This window comes from Saprolegnia parasitica, assembly GCF_000151545.1.
Source record: "Saprolegnia parasitica CBS 223.65 unplaced genomic scaffold supercont2.83, whole genome shotgun sequence".
Classification (NCBI taxonomy): Eukaryota; Oomycota; class Saprolegniomycetes; order Saprolegniales; family Saprolegniaceae; genus Saprolegnia; species Saprolegnia parasitica.
This window is the reverse complement of record NW_012156477.1, coordinates 1-16,293: the sequence shown is the minus strand read 5'-3', so window position 1 is coordinate 16,293 and position 16,293 is coordinate 1. Positions and strand designations below refer to the sequence as shown.

General features: G+C 56.6%; 3 protein-coding genes across 3 annotated transcripts; all 3 read left to right on the top strand.

Moving 5' to 3' along the window:
- Positions 1–4,993: 4,993 nt before the first annotated feature.
- On the top strand, positions 4,994–8,590 carry SPRG_21085 (hypothetical protein; the record flags this gene model as incomplete). The annotated part of the gene is made up of 17 exons (XM_012351649.1): positions 4,994–5,033; positions 5,096–5,161; positions 5,205–5,477; positions 5,527–5,649; positions 5,703–5,927; positions 5,975–6,178; positions 6,220–6,405; positions 6,453–6,616; positions 6,660–6,923; positions 6,966–6,990; positions 7,037–7,212; positions 7,254–7,436; positions 7,482–7,671; positions 7,717–8,082; positions 8,129–8,282; positions 8,324–8,359; positions 8,404–8,590. 17 exons carry the CDS (start codon positions 4,994–4,996, stop codon positions 8,588–8,590), a joined length of 2,862 nt encoding a protein of 953 aa, XP_012207039.1.
- A 4,883-nt stretch (positions 8,591–13,473) lies between these two features.
- SPRG_12090 (hypothetical protein) lies at positions 13,474–14,139 on the top strand (the record flags this gene model as incomplete). Its single annotated transcript, XM_012351598.1, has 2 exons — positions 13,474–13,673; positions 13,761–14,139. 2 exons carry the CDS (start codon positions 13,474–13,476, stop codon positions 14,137–14,139), a joined length of 579 nt encoding a protein of 192 aa, XP_012206988.1.
- A 268-nt stretch (positions 14,140–14,407) lies between these two features.
- On the top strand, positions 14,408–15,435 carry SPRG_12089 (hypothetical protein; the record flags this gene model as incomplete). Its single annotated transcript, XM_012351597.1, has 6 exons — positions 14,408–14,512; positions 14,566–14,660; positions 14,874–14,920; positions 14,967–15,073; positions 15,100–15,270; positions 15,316–15,435. The coding sequence occupies 6 exons, from the start codon at positions 14,408–14,410 to the stop codon at positions 15,433–15,435; spliced, it is 645 nt and encodes a 214-aa protein (XP_012206987.1).
- Between the last annotated feature and the right edge of the window lie 858 nt (positions 15,436–16,293).

The following is a 16,293-nucleotide window of genomic DNA, read 5'->3' as shown; positions in this document are numbered from 1 at the left end:
CACCCGATACGTCGCGCGCCTCGCCATGGCCACCGCTGTCTGCAATGTCGGCGTCGAGGTCGTCGAGACAGCGGTGGCCATGGCGAGGCGCGCAACGTATCGGGTGCCCAAGAAAGAGACCTTTGAAGTTTCAAATGACTGGCCCGGACGAGTGCGGTGAAGTGTGCGTGAGCACTACCACGCGCGAGGACGAGGTTGGTGAACCCAGTCGTCGTGTCGAGATACGTGTTGGTAACGTTTCGGCCCGCCTGATGTAGCGTCTCCCAAAGCTCGAGGATGCGCGCCGAGAGGTCGCTGTTCGCGACGACCTGCGCGAGCTCGTCGTACATGCAGAGAGCCTGCAACACGATTATGAGCGCATCGCTCGTCGTCGCAGGCAGCTCGTTGAGAGCACCTCCAACGTGCTATAGCTATAACTGTCACACTTGTTAATCTATAACTGTCACTCTTGTTCATCTATACCTGTCACGTTTGTTGTACGGGTTTTCGCTCTGCGTCGCCATCTTCCATGGCCTTGAAGTTGTTGTCTATGACGCTCGCCTCGTCACTGTTGTCAAACATGCAGAACACCGTAAGGCGGATCGTGAGCACCGGTGAACTACGGATTCCACCGGTCGTGCTTGGTGTGGCAACTACGTAGACCGTAGCATTCGCATGCGACACGAGACCGCAGCGATCCTTATCGCCAACAAGCGCTTATCTTGTGGACCAAAGCCCTGTATTACACGGACGCGTGTCGAAACAAGGGCCTCGACGACACCATTTTCACCGGCCACAGTCGACAGGACGCCCGCTGGCGACCGCCCTCCGATGCGACGCGGTGCCGTGCGACCGAGGCACTGGAGCGCAAATTGCATGGTGAGCAATGCTTGAGGTTTCTCCGATTCTCGTGGAAAAGCAATCCGTGTCGCCTTTGTCGAGCCTGTTTTTACACTTGCGCCGAAATGGGACCTTTTGCGAGTGCCACACATTTTTCACGTATAATACATGCATTTATCACACTGTGAATATCTCTGTTGGCGAGGACGCACAGTAGTTCCGGTGAGTAAATACAAAGACACACGTTCCACACATGTGGTATTTGACGACGACATCAAGCCACTGCCAGATTTTGTGAGGCTTGTGTGTCCCAGACCTCACAAACCTCTTCTACTACTTTTAAAGCGACACTAATTCCCTCCACGTACATGGTGTAATGTGAGGAGGTTACCAGATCATGGCACCAATCACATAGTTTGGAGGGATTTCGAAGGCTAGATGAAAAACAATTGCAATTTAAAACATTTTACACTCATTTCAAGCACGACATCGCAAGCACTTTAGATGTACGCATCGCTGCCAGAGCTGAAATTGGACACGTAAAGGTGCGGCAGTCGTGCGTACGCCGCTCGAAGGCTAGATGAAAACAATTGCAATTTAAAACATTTTTTACACTCATTTCAAGCACGACATCGCAAGCACTTTAGATGTACGCATCGCTGCCAGAGTGACGGCGTGCCGTTGGTCGACGTCTTCTTGCGCTGCCAAATGACGTTGGAATTGTCCTTGAAGACGGGCGGCGGCGTCACTTCGGCCGCGTCGTCGAGCTGGTAGAGACAGCCCGAGAGCACGGACGACGCCAGCAGCAGAATGTACATGAGGAACTGCTCAATGTATAGCACTGGGCGAAGAACTATTTGAAAATAAATTCCCTTTCCAAGTGCAAAATGGAGATCGAAATAGCACCCCCCACTTGAGCTGGAGCACGCGGCGCATGACGACATGCTGGAGGCAGTGTTGCTTGACGCCCTGCTCGGCCTCGTCGTCGCCTTCGAGGTTGAGAATCGAGTAGAGAGCGCTTTGCTGGATCGTTTCCCGGCCGTAAATGCGATCCAGCTACAGGTAGTACTTTATAAAGAAATGCGCCCACGAGCCCGCCACGTACGTCGCGAAACTCGAGGCTGTTGTTGTTGAAGTGGGTCGTCTACTCGAGGCTGTAGCGACCGCTCTCGACGACAAAGGCGTTGAGGATCTCCTTGCCGAGCTTGGGGTCGCACTCGATCGCGCCTAGACGCATCGCCCATTCGCTTATCCCGTACACGGAGTACAATGCGACAACCTTTGAACATGAGCTCGTTGAAGCGCAGCTCGGTCGCGTTCTTTTCTAGAATGAGCTTGACGAACACGGCCTTGTCCTTGGCGACCATGAACGCGGTCTTGCCGCCCTTGTCCGTGCCGGCGATCTGCGCGTTGCGCTCCAGAAGCAGCTGGATCATGGCCGTGTGGCCTAAGGAGGCTGCGTACATGAGCGCCGACCAGCCGTCCTGCATGTTCGCATCGCCTTTTTTCTTTTCTCCAAAGAGTGGAGTACCTCGTCGCACTCGTCGGGGTCGGCGTCCGTATCGAGCACCAGCGCCGCCTTGGCCACGTCGCCTGCGCAGAGGTCATCGTTCGACTCGGTTTGCCTCGAGAGGGGATACCGCAGCGAGCGTGGTACAGAAGCGGGTAGTGCTCGCGGAACGCCATTTCCTTCTCGAGGAGCGCGCGGCAGACCTTGTGGTTGTTGTCGGTCGCGTAGAAGAGTGCGTTGGACCCGTCCTAGGTATGAATTCGCACACTCAAGTACACAACGCCACGGCACCGTCTCTTCCGCGTTGAGGTTGGCGTTGCGGTCGAGGAGCAGCTTGGTCATGTCGGCATGACCGTACTGCGCCGCGAGCATCAGCAGCGTCGTTCCGTGCTAAGAAATGCCATAGTTGTATCAAGTGGATACGAAAACATCGTAGTACCGGGTTGCGCTGCTCAATGTCCATGGTCGGGTTCTGCGTGAGAATGTCTCGGAACGTCGATAGGTCGCCCGACTTGACGACGCGGTAGAGCATTTCGCGCTCAAGCAAGTGCCGGCAGTCGCCCACGGCCATGGCCAGCGCGTCGATGCCGTTCTACAATTCTCTTAATCAGTACAGAAAGGAATCGGGACGGTACGTTGTCGCAGGCGTCGACGGCCACTTGGAGACTCAGGAGATACTCGACAATGGCCACTTGGTTGGAGCCCGCGGCGTACATGAGCGCGGTTTTCCCGAGCTAGACACCATGTACTTGTTTAGACGAATTGGTTCGACCGAATGTACCTCGTCGCGGTCTTCGATGTCCACGTGCTGGCGCACGAGCTGCTGGAGTGGCTTGAGCTGGCCAACTTTGGCAAAGTACAGCAACGGGTGACGCTCGCGCATGTCGAGGAGCGACCGGCAGCTCATGTGGTTCTTCTCGGTCGCGAGGTCGAGCGCCGTCTTGCCGTCCTCGCCTCCTCCCTTGAAACGTTGATACTTTATAAAAAAGACAGTACGTGGTTGCGCAGCGTGAAATTGGAGTGGAACTGCAGCAAGAGCTGCAAAATACTCAAGTAGCCTTGCGTCGCGGCCACCATGAGCGACGTCAAACCGCCCTGCGCGTCTTCTCAGAAAGTTCGAGGCAGAGACAACGCACCGTGTTGAACGTGGCGTCGACCGGCGCCTTGTGCTGGAGCAAAAGCAGCACCACATCGTGGTACCCCTTGCGCGTCGCGACCAGAAGCGCCGTCGAGCCGTTCTAGGTCCACTGGATCATGAAAACACTGGAAAAGATTGCGTGTCGCACCGAGGCGACCGCCTGGACGCGCGCGCCTTTCCCAAGGAGGAGCTTGACGCACTCGTAGTGGCCCATCGCGGACGCGTACATGAGCGCAGACCAGCCGTCGTCGTTGTACGCCTCGAGCTCCGTATCGAACTGCAGGAGCACGCGGAGCACCTCGACGTGGCCGTTGATGCAGGCGGCCAGGAGAGGCGTGCTGCGTGCCTAGTAACACTGTAACATATTCTGTCTGGCATATCGAATGGCGCGTACGTAGTTGAAGACGGTCGAGCGCGCGTTGGCCTGGAGGAGGAGTGTCACGATGCGCGTGTTGCCGTTCTCGGTCGCGTAGTGCAGCGCCGTGTTGCCCATCTGGAAAAAATTGCATGTCAATAAATCCCGCCAAAATGAGGATCGAAGCGCCGACCTCGTCGGTGGCCTTCGTGTTGGCGTGGTGCTCGAGCAGCGTCTCGACGAGCTGCGACTGGCCGTGCTGCGCCGCGTACACCAGCGCGGTCTTGCCGTCCTAATATCATGATACTTCGCATGTTGAAGTCGCTGCACATGGAGCGTACGGGAAGAGGGCCTCGAGGTTGGCGTGGTGGCTGGCGAGGAGGGCGACCGTCGTCGCCGAGCCCTTTTGCGTTGCGCGCAACAGCGCCGAGAGCCGATCCTACCGACTTCATGAGCCGCTAAAACGAACAGGACGCTGTACATCGCGCACGCCCTCAGTGGACGCTTGGTGGTCGAGGAGGACGCGGACGACATGGTCGTGGCCGTTGGCCGCCGCCTGCACCAGTGGCGTGTCGCCCGTCTACATGCCGATACAGTGACGCGGCTGCTGCTGCCAGGATGACGACTACCTCGTCCGTGGCGTCAACGAGCGCGCCCTGCGCGAGCCGGCGCTGGATCTCGAGCACGTTGCCGCGCCGCGCCAGGAGGTTCAGGCTGCTCATTCGTTCGTCGTCGTCAAAGCGCTTGTGGGCCATCTGGTTCCAAGGCGCTTGCGGCTATCATCCTTGCGCGATCCCACTCTTGTTGCAGTGTCAATGGCCACCTGGCAGCCTGACGATCGTGTACGGCACGTACGTTCAATGTACATTAAACGTACGCTCATCGTACATTGAGCGTACGGCTAGCCATTGACGCTGCCGATTGGTTGAAAAGAATGATATATGGCCAATGGACATGCGCAAGCTCCAGAGCGTGGACCACCACGACCGAATTGGTGCTTGCAAATGTACCCTTGTCAAGAGTATGAACCGCCGCCAGGGCAACAAGCACGCTGCAAGCTCCGACATTTTCGGTCGACATGCTATCGTTCTGCGTTAAGTTCAGCGTTGTTTTTTGTGGGATTCCCACGTGGCAGCGTAACAGCGAGGCGTTTCAAGCTGAAACCGGACGGATGTGGGCGGCGCTTGCGGCGGCTGCCATCAGCTGCGTAGGTGCGGTGGCTCCTGCTCTTAACGTGAGCTGTATCGAGCTGCACTAGGAGCATTGACCCCAGGCCGCATTCAATTTAGCCCGACGACGTACGCAGCCACCAACCAATGGGGCTCGGTCGTCCTCGTTCGTGAGTTTGATGCGTCGACAATACGTTCTTACGTGGCAACTAGTCCAACGCGCCTTGGGCTCGGACGGGCCCGCATCCGTTCTGCTCAACGCGCAGAATGGCTCGGCCGTCGCGGGTGTCGACTTTGCACCGATCGTCAACCTCTCGGTCGCGTGGGCGGCCGGCAGCTGGGCGCCGATTCAATTCCCGATCGCGTTCCTCCCGCGCGTTCTCTTGCACGACGTTTCTTTTACCATTACCATGAGCCCGGGCGATGCCATGACGCAGATTCACCCGAGCATGGCGACCGCAGTCGTCACCATCCAATCCGTGAACTGTACTTTGGAGCTGACTTTTACCGCACCATATTTTATATATCCGTCTAGTGGACCTTGGCGATCTCGCGTTCTCAGCGCCGACCATCAACATTTCCGTGCCGACCACCCTCGCACCAACGACGCCGTATCCCGTGTCTCTTTTCGTACAGCGCCTTCGCGGCAGCACGGGCAGTCTCCAAGTCGAGTACGCGATTGCGCCCGTTCCAACCTCGACCCGGCCCAAGTGCCCATTCCTGGCATTGATTTTTCCCTACCGACATTTCCTGGCGGCAATGTGCTTTTCTGGGCCGATGGCGACGCGACACCCAAGACGATCATGTTGAGTGTCTTCAACTCGGCGATCTATCGCAGTGCAAAACAGCTGTCTCTGCAGCTGCTGCGCCCAAGTGGCGGCGCATTGCTCGCATCGCCATCGACGATGCTCTTGACGGTTCTGGGCACCAACCAAGGTAGCACTCCAGCAAATCCAACCATCGTGTCACAACGACGTCTGTAGCGGTGCCGGCGGGTGTCTTTCAGTTGGACGCGCCGTGTTTTTCGATTTGTGCGGCGACGACGTACTCTGTCTACGAAGGCGGTGCAGTTCGGGTGCATGTCGAGCGACGCAACGGCACGGTCGGCGCCGTCTCGGTGCAGTACGCAGCGACGCCCGATGCCAGCACCAACACGATGGCGACATCGGACTTTGTGCCTCAGCAAGGTTTCTTATCAAATTGAAGGTCTAGAGTAACCGTGCACTAGGCACCTTGAGCTGGCAAGACGGCGACAGCGCCAGCCAGAGCTTTGTCGTGCAAACGCAAGCTTCGCCACACACGCAAAAGAGCGTGGTTGTGACCTTGACCAACCCCACTGGCGGCGCCTCGCTGTCGCCTGTCGCTAGCAGCACCAGGATTTCCGTCCTGTCGCTTCCCTTTGCACCCTCTTTGGGTTAGCAACGTGTATCTGAATTCCCACCAGCACTAAATGTGTTGTAGGTGGGGAAGTCAACGTGGTCACCGTACCAGCCCTCCAAATAGCGCTGAGCGGTATGCCCATGGCTAGTGACCAGCTGCTCGAGGCGCAAATCCCAGAGTACCAGTCTGGGATTGGCCCTACCGCACCGTGGGTTCTGACACAGGCAGGCACGTATACGTTCACCGTACGTTATCTGCCTTTTCAGACAAGACTTGAGACGAAGCTAGGTGCGTCGGTCACGAGGGAGTGTCGGTGCCGCCGCCGTTTACGTTCAAACCGTGGGTCAGACCGCGCAGCCAGACGTCGACTTTGTCAGCGTCGGACAACTACTCTCGTGGCAGGACAATGACGCGCGCGACGTCACCGTGTCGCTAACGATCCTGTCGCCTCCCTACACGATCTTCAGCGGCACTGCGTCGCCACCGCGCACTCTGTCGATCATCTTGTCAAACCCGCAGTCAGTGGTGCTCGGACCCTCGGCGCAGTACTCGGTACCTTGTGGTTGCATGCGCCATCATCTCACATAGGGCTAGGTGCAACTGCAGGCGACGGCACAAGGTAGGAGAGGTTGCCGAGGGAGCCACCCGTGTCAACCCGCTGCTAGTTCCGACGCTGGTCGGCGCACGAATGGACATGACGGCCCGCTCTTTAACGCTACAGTACTCGAGCCCTGTACTCGCGCCCACTGCCAACGTGGCGACACTGAGCCTTGCAGCCTCCACAGAACGTTACACCCTGAGCGCGTCTTCGACCGTGGTGCCTAGCCCTGACCCGACGCTGGTAGCATTCCGGCTCGAACGTCGTGTTGACAGATGACGTAGGTGTGCATCCAGCTGGCTCCCAACGACGTCAACGCGCTTCAGAAAGCAGGCATCGCAGCATCAATCGTGACAACGAACATTGTATATTCCCCAGGATTTGTGCAATACCCTACATTCAACTGCGCTTCAACGTCACTTCACGGCTGTGTGGTCCGCCCGCTGCCGGCTCAGACGTTCTTTCCGGTATGTATCCTTGGTAGAAACGACCCGAGGCTTTTGGGGTCCTAGGCAACAGCGTTTGTCGGCGACACGCTGGCTCCGTCGCTGCTACGATTCGTATATGACGGCCAGTACCTCCAACTTCGGTTCTCCAAGGTCGTAAACCCCTCCTCGGTGGTGCCGTCGCAGCTGCAGCTCTGCGACAGCTTGGCACGTTCTGCCTGCACGTCGCTCTCGACCGCAAGCTATGTTGTTGCAGGTCACTTGATCAGGAATATGCTTCGTATGACATTGGCGGATGTAGGCACGCGGTCGCTGGGCAGTCTGGTGGCGCTACCTCCGGCACCGAGTGACGGCACGCTCGTCACCATCTTTGTCGCGCCGATTGACAAGGCGCAGATCGATGCCACCGGTCTCACTGGCCGATCGCCAGCGACCACCGTTCTTGTCGTGACCAACCAGATCGCCGACATCTTGCGGCACTCGCTCATGCCACCGTATTTCATGAGTGCGGTGGGTACGCCCGACTGCTCATCGTGTCCGGCCAACTCGTACCTCTCGGCGCGCTGCTCCGACACGCAAAGTCGCGCGTGTCTGCCGTGTACGGTCTGCGCGGCCGATCACTTTGCCAAGACGACGTGCTCGCCGACCCACGACACTGTCTGCCAGCGTACTACACCTTCCTCGATCGCCGAGGGTATTTACACTGTACATAGGGTGTACGCAGTGCCAGCGCGAAACGTTTGCGTCGACCAAGTGCTCTCCGAAAAGAGATCGCGAGTGCAGCGCCTGCACCCTGTGCACCACGGACGAGTACGAGGCGGCGCCGTGCACGACGGAAGCCAACCGCGTCTGTCGTACGTGCAACTCGTGCTCGCTGACGCCGGCCCAAAAACCTTGTGCTCTCAAAGTGTGTCGTGGGAGCGCCGGCAGCAGTCGCCGTTTGGGTACAAGGCCATTTCGAGTTGATAAATTGACATTTTTATAATAGGTGTCCGACGCCGAACCAGCAGTGGAAGACGAGGGAAGAGCAGCTGCAGTCATACAAGTCGAACGCGTGTGGTGCGGGGCGCTGCTCTTGCACGGGCCATGGCATTGGCAACAACAACCCCTTGGGACTGGCCTTCCCAGACGACCCTCGCTGCACAGGCCCCGAGACGTACGGAATTCGTCTTTAACGTGACATGTGGTTGTGATGCTGATCCAACACAATGCCTTTCGAGCGCCTGTGCGAGGAGGGTGAATCGTTGCGTCGTGTCGAAGTATTCGGGCAATATCCGGACGCCAATAGTCTGAAATGGGCGACACGACGGCGAGCTGCGACGATTTCGGCGCAGCGCGCGCGTCATTTTGCGGTATCGAGCCTGACGGATAAAACCTCGAGCACCTCATGCATGACGTCCTGTTGCTTGCACATGGCGGCCCGAGACCACTTGCAGCACAGCACAACATACCGCCCGCCGCGAACCTCTCGCTCAACGTCACCTCTGATCCGCTCTCTGCTCGAGGTAGCAAGCGATCGAGACAGCTCGCTCGTAACGTCCGCGTAGGCCGTGCGTCTTCATGGCTCTGAGCTTTCTGCCTTTTGCTCCACCACGCCGCGACTTCCTGAAATCGTTTGGACACCGCCACGCTTCTTGCAACATTTGCCAGCCTCAACGTCGCGACGTCAAAGATGTTGAAGCCGATTGCATACAGTACATGCCCAACCACGAGACGAAAAGACCTGCGCCAGCTCGCGCGTCCGTTCGAGAAGCTCAAAGCCCTCGATACGATCGCGTCCAAGGTCAGCCATTGGCCCAGGCCGACGCTCTCGCCTACCTTCGGGTTGCGAACAGCCTCCCGGCCCTTGCTGTTGACTTCCCACAGGCCGCGCTGCTCCGCCAGGAGCTCGACATGCTTGTACCCGCCACGCCCGCGCTCAGGACTCGTGCGGAATGAACGTTCTGGTTTAACCTCGTCTGAACCGACCCGAAAGCATCAAGAGTACATTTTAATTGCACCACAAACGAGGCTATTCATCTGCTACTCAACTTTTTGGATGTAGTGCTTCAATTCAATGAATAGTCTATGGTCTACACTTGTTTTCGGGAACGAATTCGCTTTTGGCGACGATAAGGCCTTCGTTGAAAGTTTGATACCGGTACTCACAGACATATCAGGTATCCGAATACATAACAGTATATTATGCTGATAGAGGATTGTAAATAGTGTGGGTGCCACCATTCCTAATACGATCGACGCCGCACAGACGCGTTAACGCGAGGCCGTACCGGTTCCTGTCGTTCTATAGCATCCTGATATCGTGGAGATGAAGGTTTGGACGCCGAACGCAGCGCATGCATGCGAATTCCAACATTGAATGTTCGAGGTGGTCAAATAGACGCCCAGATGCACAACGTGTTTTCGCGCAGTTCAAAAACTCGACTAACTCCGACGCGGGCAGTCACAGTTGGCTATGTATATGGAGTGGCCCAGCGACTTGCGTTTGGGACGTGGTAGGCGCTTGGGCTCTCACAGCAAAGTCGTACTGTCAAGCGTCGTTTTTCGCCGACTTGTACATTGAAATTCGAGTAAAAATGCTGAATTTTCGAAAAATCCGAGAGCGCTATCTCTTTTAGATGGTATCGGAGAGCATGTAACGTTGATAAAGGTGGTTCTAGACTCCGCCACGGCGCCGCTAGCATTTTAATATACTATTTGCATTCGTACACTATACCGGGAAATATTGGCTTCAAATAGTATGATCAATATATCGCCAAGAGCTCTCGCCGCAGAGCTCGAACAGTGACGACATATAGCGTTTCGTACTCTCCAAAGTGTCCTCTATTACCAAGCCAAGTATGAGCGCTTTCGTTTTTAATCATGAATTGTGCTTCATCTCTCACCGCCGCTAGCGTGTGGCGTCTAAATGTGTCTATTTTTGGTTGTTTACGGCATATACCAAGATTAAGGCTGATAGCGCTGTTGCCTCGTACTACAATTGTAGTACGGCGATGCTACATCAAATCTTGGTCATTGGTGTGGTTCATTGACGACTGTAGCGTCCAAGTTGGTGTGCTGTGCTGTACGATCTGCAAGGTATCTAATTACAGGACCTTCTTCCTACCGCGGAACGCTGTAAAGCGTCTCTCCGTAAATTCGCTTTGTTCTCTCGGGCCGACAGGGCAATGAAAGTTCTGGGGCGATGTCGAGCACTGGACGATAGCCGATACCAAACGTCTTGATTAGGCACATTCCGGCAAACAGGCCGACGCGGTAAAGACTATCGTCGATGCGCTGTGAGCTGCCGTTTGAAGGCGCAGAGACATGGCGTTCGATCCAGAAGAACGGGTCTTATCCGGACCGCATAAAAATTCGTCACGGTCAAGCTAAATATCTGCCCAGGCCCAATACTTCACGAGGCCTGGCTCTGCCGATCTTCATGATGGCCAATATCGGCGGACGTTGAAAAGGATCCCAGCATTTTCCAATATTTCTTACATTTTGGCCATGCACCGCGACGGCAGGCGTGAGGCTTGTCGACCCGAAATCGAAACTTTTGCAACCTTCTCAAATCGCTGAGATATTTTCAGGGACGCTTTCTCTAGCTCGAGAGAGGCTGTGTGCCGACGATCGTGGCAATTAAAGGCCTGCAAGCATTTGTTTTGAACTCGCCAACAATTGCTGTTTATTCCAACATAATTCATCTAGATATTCAACGCGAGCCAATACATGGCGCTTTGAGCCTTCATAATTCTAGACGGACGTGTCCTTGGCCACTGAAATGATCCCAGCGTTGCGGCTTCGCGCATAGAGCGTGGTTTCGAAAATGCAATTTTATTCCAATCAATTCATTGCAAAATCACACAGTGCGATACTGGCGTGCGCAAGTTGACAACCCAAAATATATGACAGTAGTTTGTTTTTTATGTGTACATGTAGTAGCCGTGCGTTAGCGCCGGATGAGCGTCTTGAGTCGGCGCTGCGCGACGGCCTTGCTCTCGCCCGCTCGCGTCGAAGCTGCTTGGGGCGACTTGAGGAAGACGACGAGGACTTGGCTTTCTTTGTCTCCTTATGCTTCGTGTTCGTCGGGTTGCCGGCAAAGTCGAGCGCGTCGGCTTCCTGCGTATCGTTCGCGGCAGCCATGAGCGCCTTGAGTCGGCCCACCACCGCAATCATGGTGTCGGCGTTCGCTGCACGTGGCGCCTCGATGCGTCGTTGTCGACTTGGCTCAGCTGGATTGCGAGGGCGGCTTGCGTCGACCTATCTGAAAGTGGACTGGAATCAGCGCGCCGCCGAGGGCGATGCCTTCGTCGGTGTACTTCTTGATGCTGGCGCAAAGAGGTCGATCGCCAGCGGCGTCGGCTTGATCTTCTTGAGCGCCTCGACGTGGCCGTCGAGGCTTCGCTTGAAAGGCAGCGCGCTCTGCCTCTTCGTGCAGCCGCTCGTCGCGCCGGACCTTCCCGATATTTCCACACCACCTCTTGTGCTTGCGGATGCGCAGCCCGGCTCGTTTGGAACTCGATCTGGAAAGGATGCTGGCGAATGTACCATAAATGTTGCAATCTAAAATTTTATGGACACGACGCGAGAGAGAAGAGGAGGAAGGAAACAGGTGCAGCCACTGGGAAACCGGGCACTCGTTGTAAGGTAAAGCTGCTACACACCAGCACTGCGCTCTCGTGGGGATGCTTTATTGGCTCAATTCTTGATTCTTTCTAGCCAATCACAAGACTTGATTCACCCGTCTTAAATAGTGTGAGCACCATTCAGCACAACGACGAGTAGCAGCCCACAGACGCGCCAGCGCCACGTAGCGGCCGTGTGTACATCTCCACACCCTTTTTGAACGACGTACATGTCGTTTCCGACGCTGCACGTGGCGCAAATACGCGCAAATCCATTTTCCATTTTTCGAGGTGGCGGCAGAATTGCCCAAATACTTCACGTGACATCGCGGAGTTCCAAAGCTCCAAGGACCGTAAGACTGGCTGCCACAGTTGACGATGGATCTCGAACTGGTTTGCGACCAGTTTGTTTTGCGCCGTCGTTGCTTGGGCGCTCACACCAAACTCGAACTGCCGAGCGTCGGTTTTTACGAAACTCGACATGCAAAATCGGTTGAAAATTCGTCGAAATCACGGAAACCGAGGACGTCGTCTCTTTCTGTTCATGTTAAAGTGCGTGTTGCATGTGGCTGAGGGAGGCAAAGTGCGCGCTGTACCGCTGCGTGATAAGGCCTCGTATCTTGTACAGTATTTCAGTATAGCCAAAAATCACACTATATCAAAATATTGTTTGCCGCTGTCATTTTGCTCTCGCTACAGAGCTCACACGGCGACGCCACATGGCATTTTGGACTCCCCTAATTGTGGTCGAGCACTCTGGCAAGTATGGGCGATTTCATTTTCAAACTTTATTCTGGTCGAGTCCGCGGGCGCGGCGGCCTTGGCCGCACGGCAGGGCGGTCGCAAGCGGGCGTCCTGTCGACTGTGGACGGTGAAACTCGTGTGGACGATGTCCTTCTTTCGTCACGCATCGCTTTAATGCAGGGCATTGGTTCACCAGCTAAGGGCGTGCAAAAATCACAGCGTCCTCATGCAGCGTGCGTACGCTTCTCGTCGAGGACCGATGTCTCACCAAGCACGATTAGTGGTACCAGCACCATTTCGAGCAGCGTCGCAGCCATTGAGCGTCGGCGCTTGTACCGACGCAGGTGTACATCGTACACAGGCGCGAAAGAGGCTCGCGGAGGTGTCAATCCAGTGTCGGGACGTGTAGCTGCTGGCGTCGGTGCAGCGCTGGTCGCAGCCATCGGCGTCGTAGCGGTAGAAAGGCCATTGCTTCCACGTTAGCGCGCTGCGAGGTATATAGTCGATGCGCCGAGACAAACGCCGACAGCGACAACCTCGAGCCTGTGCGAAGCGTGCGGACGATGGGATCGAACTCGTCGCGTCGTTTCGAGGTATCCGGAAATGTTCCGGATACCAAAACCCAGTGCAAATTCCAAAATGGTCAGCACGGCGTCAAGCCACGTCGCAGTAGGCGCGTCCCTATCCTGCGCGCGGGCCTCGACCCGATGAGCCCCGCCGGCATGCGCCAAGGCGTCTGCCTCGAACTCGCCGAGGTCATCCAGTGCTCCCTCAAGAGACAACTCGACGATTCTGTTGAGTCGCTTGTCGTTGCGGTCGAAGACGTACTTTGCGACGCGCCGCCCGAGGTCCGCCACGCGGCCGGTGGTGCGTTCGATGTCTTCCACAAGAGCATGGGCTACCGCTCGTTTGACGACCTCATCCCTCGCCTCTTCTAGCGTATCACGTCGGTGGACGACCTCGTCCAAGAGCGCGCTCTTGCTGGCCTCTATAGGTGGTCAAGGTCAAGTCGCGCGAGGTGCTTCCGTACCTCGTGCCGCGCCTGCTCACGACGCCGATGGCCTTGTCCTACGTCCAAGCCATCACGCGCACTGCGTCCGTCTCGGGTGCTGCACTACCACATCGACCGCAGCCTTCAAGCGCTCTTTAACAACACCGTTTCGGTCGTCACGAGCCGCCCGGACGACGATAGGGTGGCAGCGATCCAGCACTCGGTGCGTGCGGTTGCGTTGAGTGTCGAGGCGGCCGGTGTCCAGTGGCTTGCCGCTGAGATTTGCAAGTACTGCGAAACCAACATTGCCGAGACGCGGTATCTTGCGTGCTGGCTCATCGCAGCCTTGTCCCAGTCGGCGACTGTCTCGTACGTCGAGTAAGTCCCGATCTTTCTCAAGTATGTCCTCGCGCGCTTCAATGGCAGCGACGTGTCGGTCGTCGAGGCTGCTCTCTTGGCGTTTAGCAGCCGAAACACGACAATCAGGCCTGACGAGCTCGCCAAGCACATCGACTTTTTTTGCAACAACCTCAGCTCGATTTCAGTGACGCGCGCCATCGCAAGGGCGGTGTTGGTGCCACAGATCTCTCTTTCTTGCCGGCGCTTGCGCTGTCCAAGACCCTTTCCTGCCGACCTACCAGCAACCGCTCATGAACGGTACGCCCAAAGCGCGCCAGTTCGCTGCGGCTGGCCTCGACGAACTTGTGCGGCTGGCGTCGCCCGCGTGCCTCAAAGCGTTCTCGCCAATATCACAGGTCCGCTCATCCGTTCTTGCCGCGGCTGCAGACGACATTCGTCACGGCACGAGCGCGTCTGTGCGTGCAGTGGCCCGGCCTTTGTCCACCTCGTCGCGCTTTCGCCCCGTATCGACCCGCTCATTACCGAGCTCACGGCCAAGATTGCGTCGACGAAGGCGGCATCTTGGAGGCCAAACTTGACGCGATCTTGCGATTCTCACCCGCGTCGGCGCCAAGGTCTCGGCATCGGCAGTGCTCGCGCTGGAAGACGTCCTTCGCAGTTACCTCGTCTCACGAACGATGACCTCCTCCGTGCGCGCGAGCAACGACCTTGCCCTCTCGCTCGGCGGCGAAGATCATAGTGGAAGAACGAACATAGTCTTACGATGGTCGAGGAGCTGGACCCTTCTCCACTCGGCGGCGCTGGTAGCATCGGGCTTGCTCAACCTCTCGCCGGTGCCAACGTGAGTAGCCACCACGCTTGCGGTGCCTGCCATCCCGACGCTTGTGGCGCTCGCCCGCGACGAGAACCTGCTCGTCAAGTCGTCGAGCCTCACAGCGCTTAGCCTCGCGGTCAAGGTCGTGTCTCGGTGGACGTTGTCCAGGCGCTCGTTACGGGGTTCTCGGACACCGCCAACAAGGTCGTCAACCGCACGGCTCTGCGCATCGTCAAGCGCATGGCCAAGGTCGTCCCGAAGCATGTGCGCCAGCACTCGGGCACGCTCGTGCCGCCGATTTTTGCGCTCATCAAGAGCCCAACATCAACATCAAGCTCGGTGCCGAGAGCGCGCTCTTATACGTGCTCAAGAGATACGCCCTAGACGCTCTCGGAATACCGCGCAAGCGCCGAGCAAGGCAAGCTCCTCGCCGAGTACGGCCGCCATGTTCTCTCCAAGCTCAAGGTCAACGGAGACGACAGCGACAACGAAGGCGTCGAGTAGAAACAATTGCGTTCTAGCTGCCTATAAACACCATTTGATAGTCATGCCCAATTTCGCTCGTATACTCTCAGGTGGCACACCGAGCTTGTCGAGCTTTCCGTTGTGTGTAGTATTTTCTTCGAAATGGCATATGCCACATATAATACCGACATGACGCCGCAAATAGTACAATTCGGCATATCGAGGCACCAGGGTTTCTAGCGCTGTTGATCGCGCGCGATGGTGTACTGGTGTGGGTCCTAAAAAGACGATCCTGCCGACTTCGGGCTGTAGCATTTGTCCATAGTGAGTGGCGCGACATCTTGAAGCATCTTCAGGTCGACCACTTTGCGTTCAGAAACGAAATGGCCCAGACTTGGCACAGTGGTAGAGGACGCTTTGGACAGCATGGAAAGCGAGACCGCGTCGACGTCCGAGGCGTACAGCGGTAGCGAGACGCGATCCAAGATGCGTACCAAACTAAGATCGTAGTACCATCTGAGAGGCACTACTCCGTCAAACTAAGATCGTAGTGCCACCTTATAGCCGCCGCGGCAAGGCGTCGACGCCACTTGTCGACAACATCGAGTTTGAAATGGAATCGCCCATAGTTGGCACATTGATAGAATACACTTTGGAGAGCAGAGCAGACCACGCTACGTAGCCGCTACAGTCGCACAGCGCGCGCAATGCCAGATCGAAGATACAAAGCGCTAAAAAAACAAGCAAATGACCGCATTGGCACGCCATCGTCTTGTCTTCTAGACTTGTAGTAACGACGAGCGCCCCTTTCACCGTATCGATATTCATGGCAACAGTACGTCCAAAGCCATCGCATGCTGTGGAGCGATTGCAACGAGAGGCTTAGAGCTTACCATG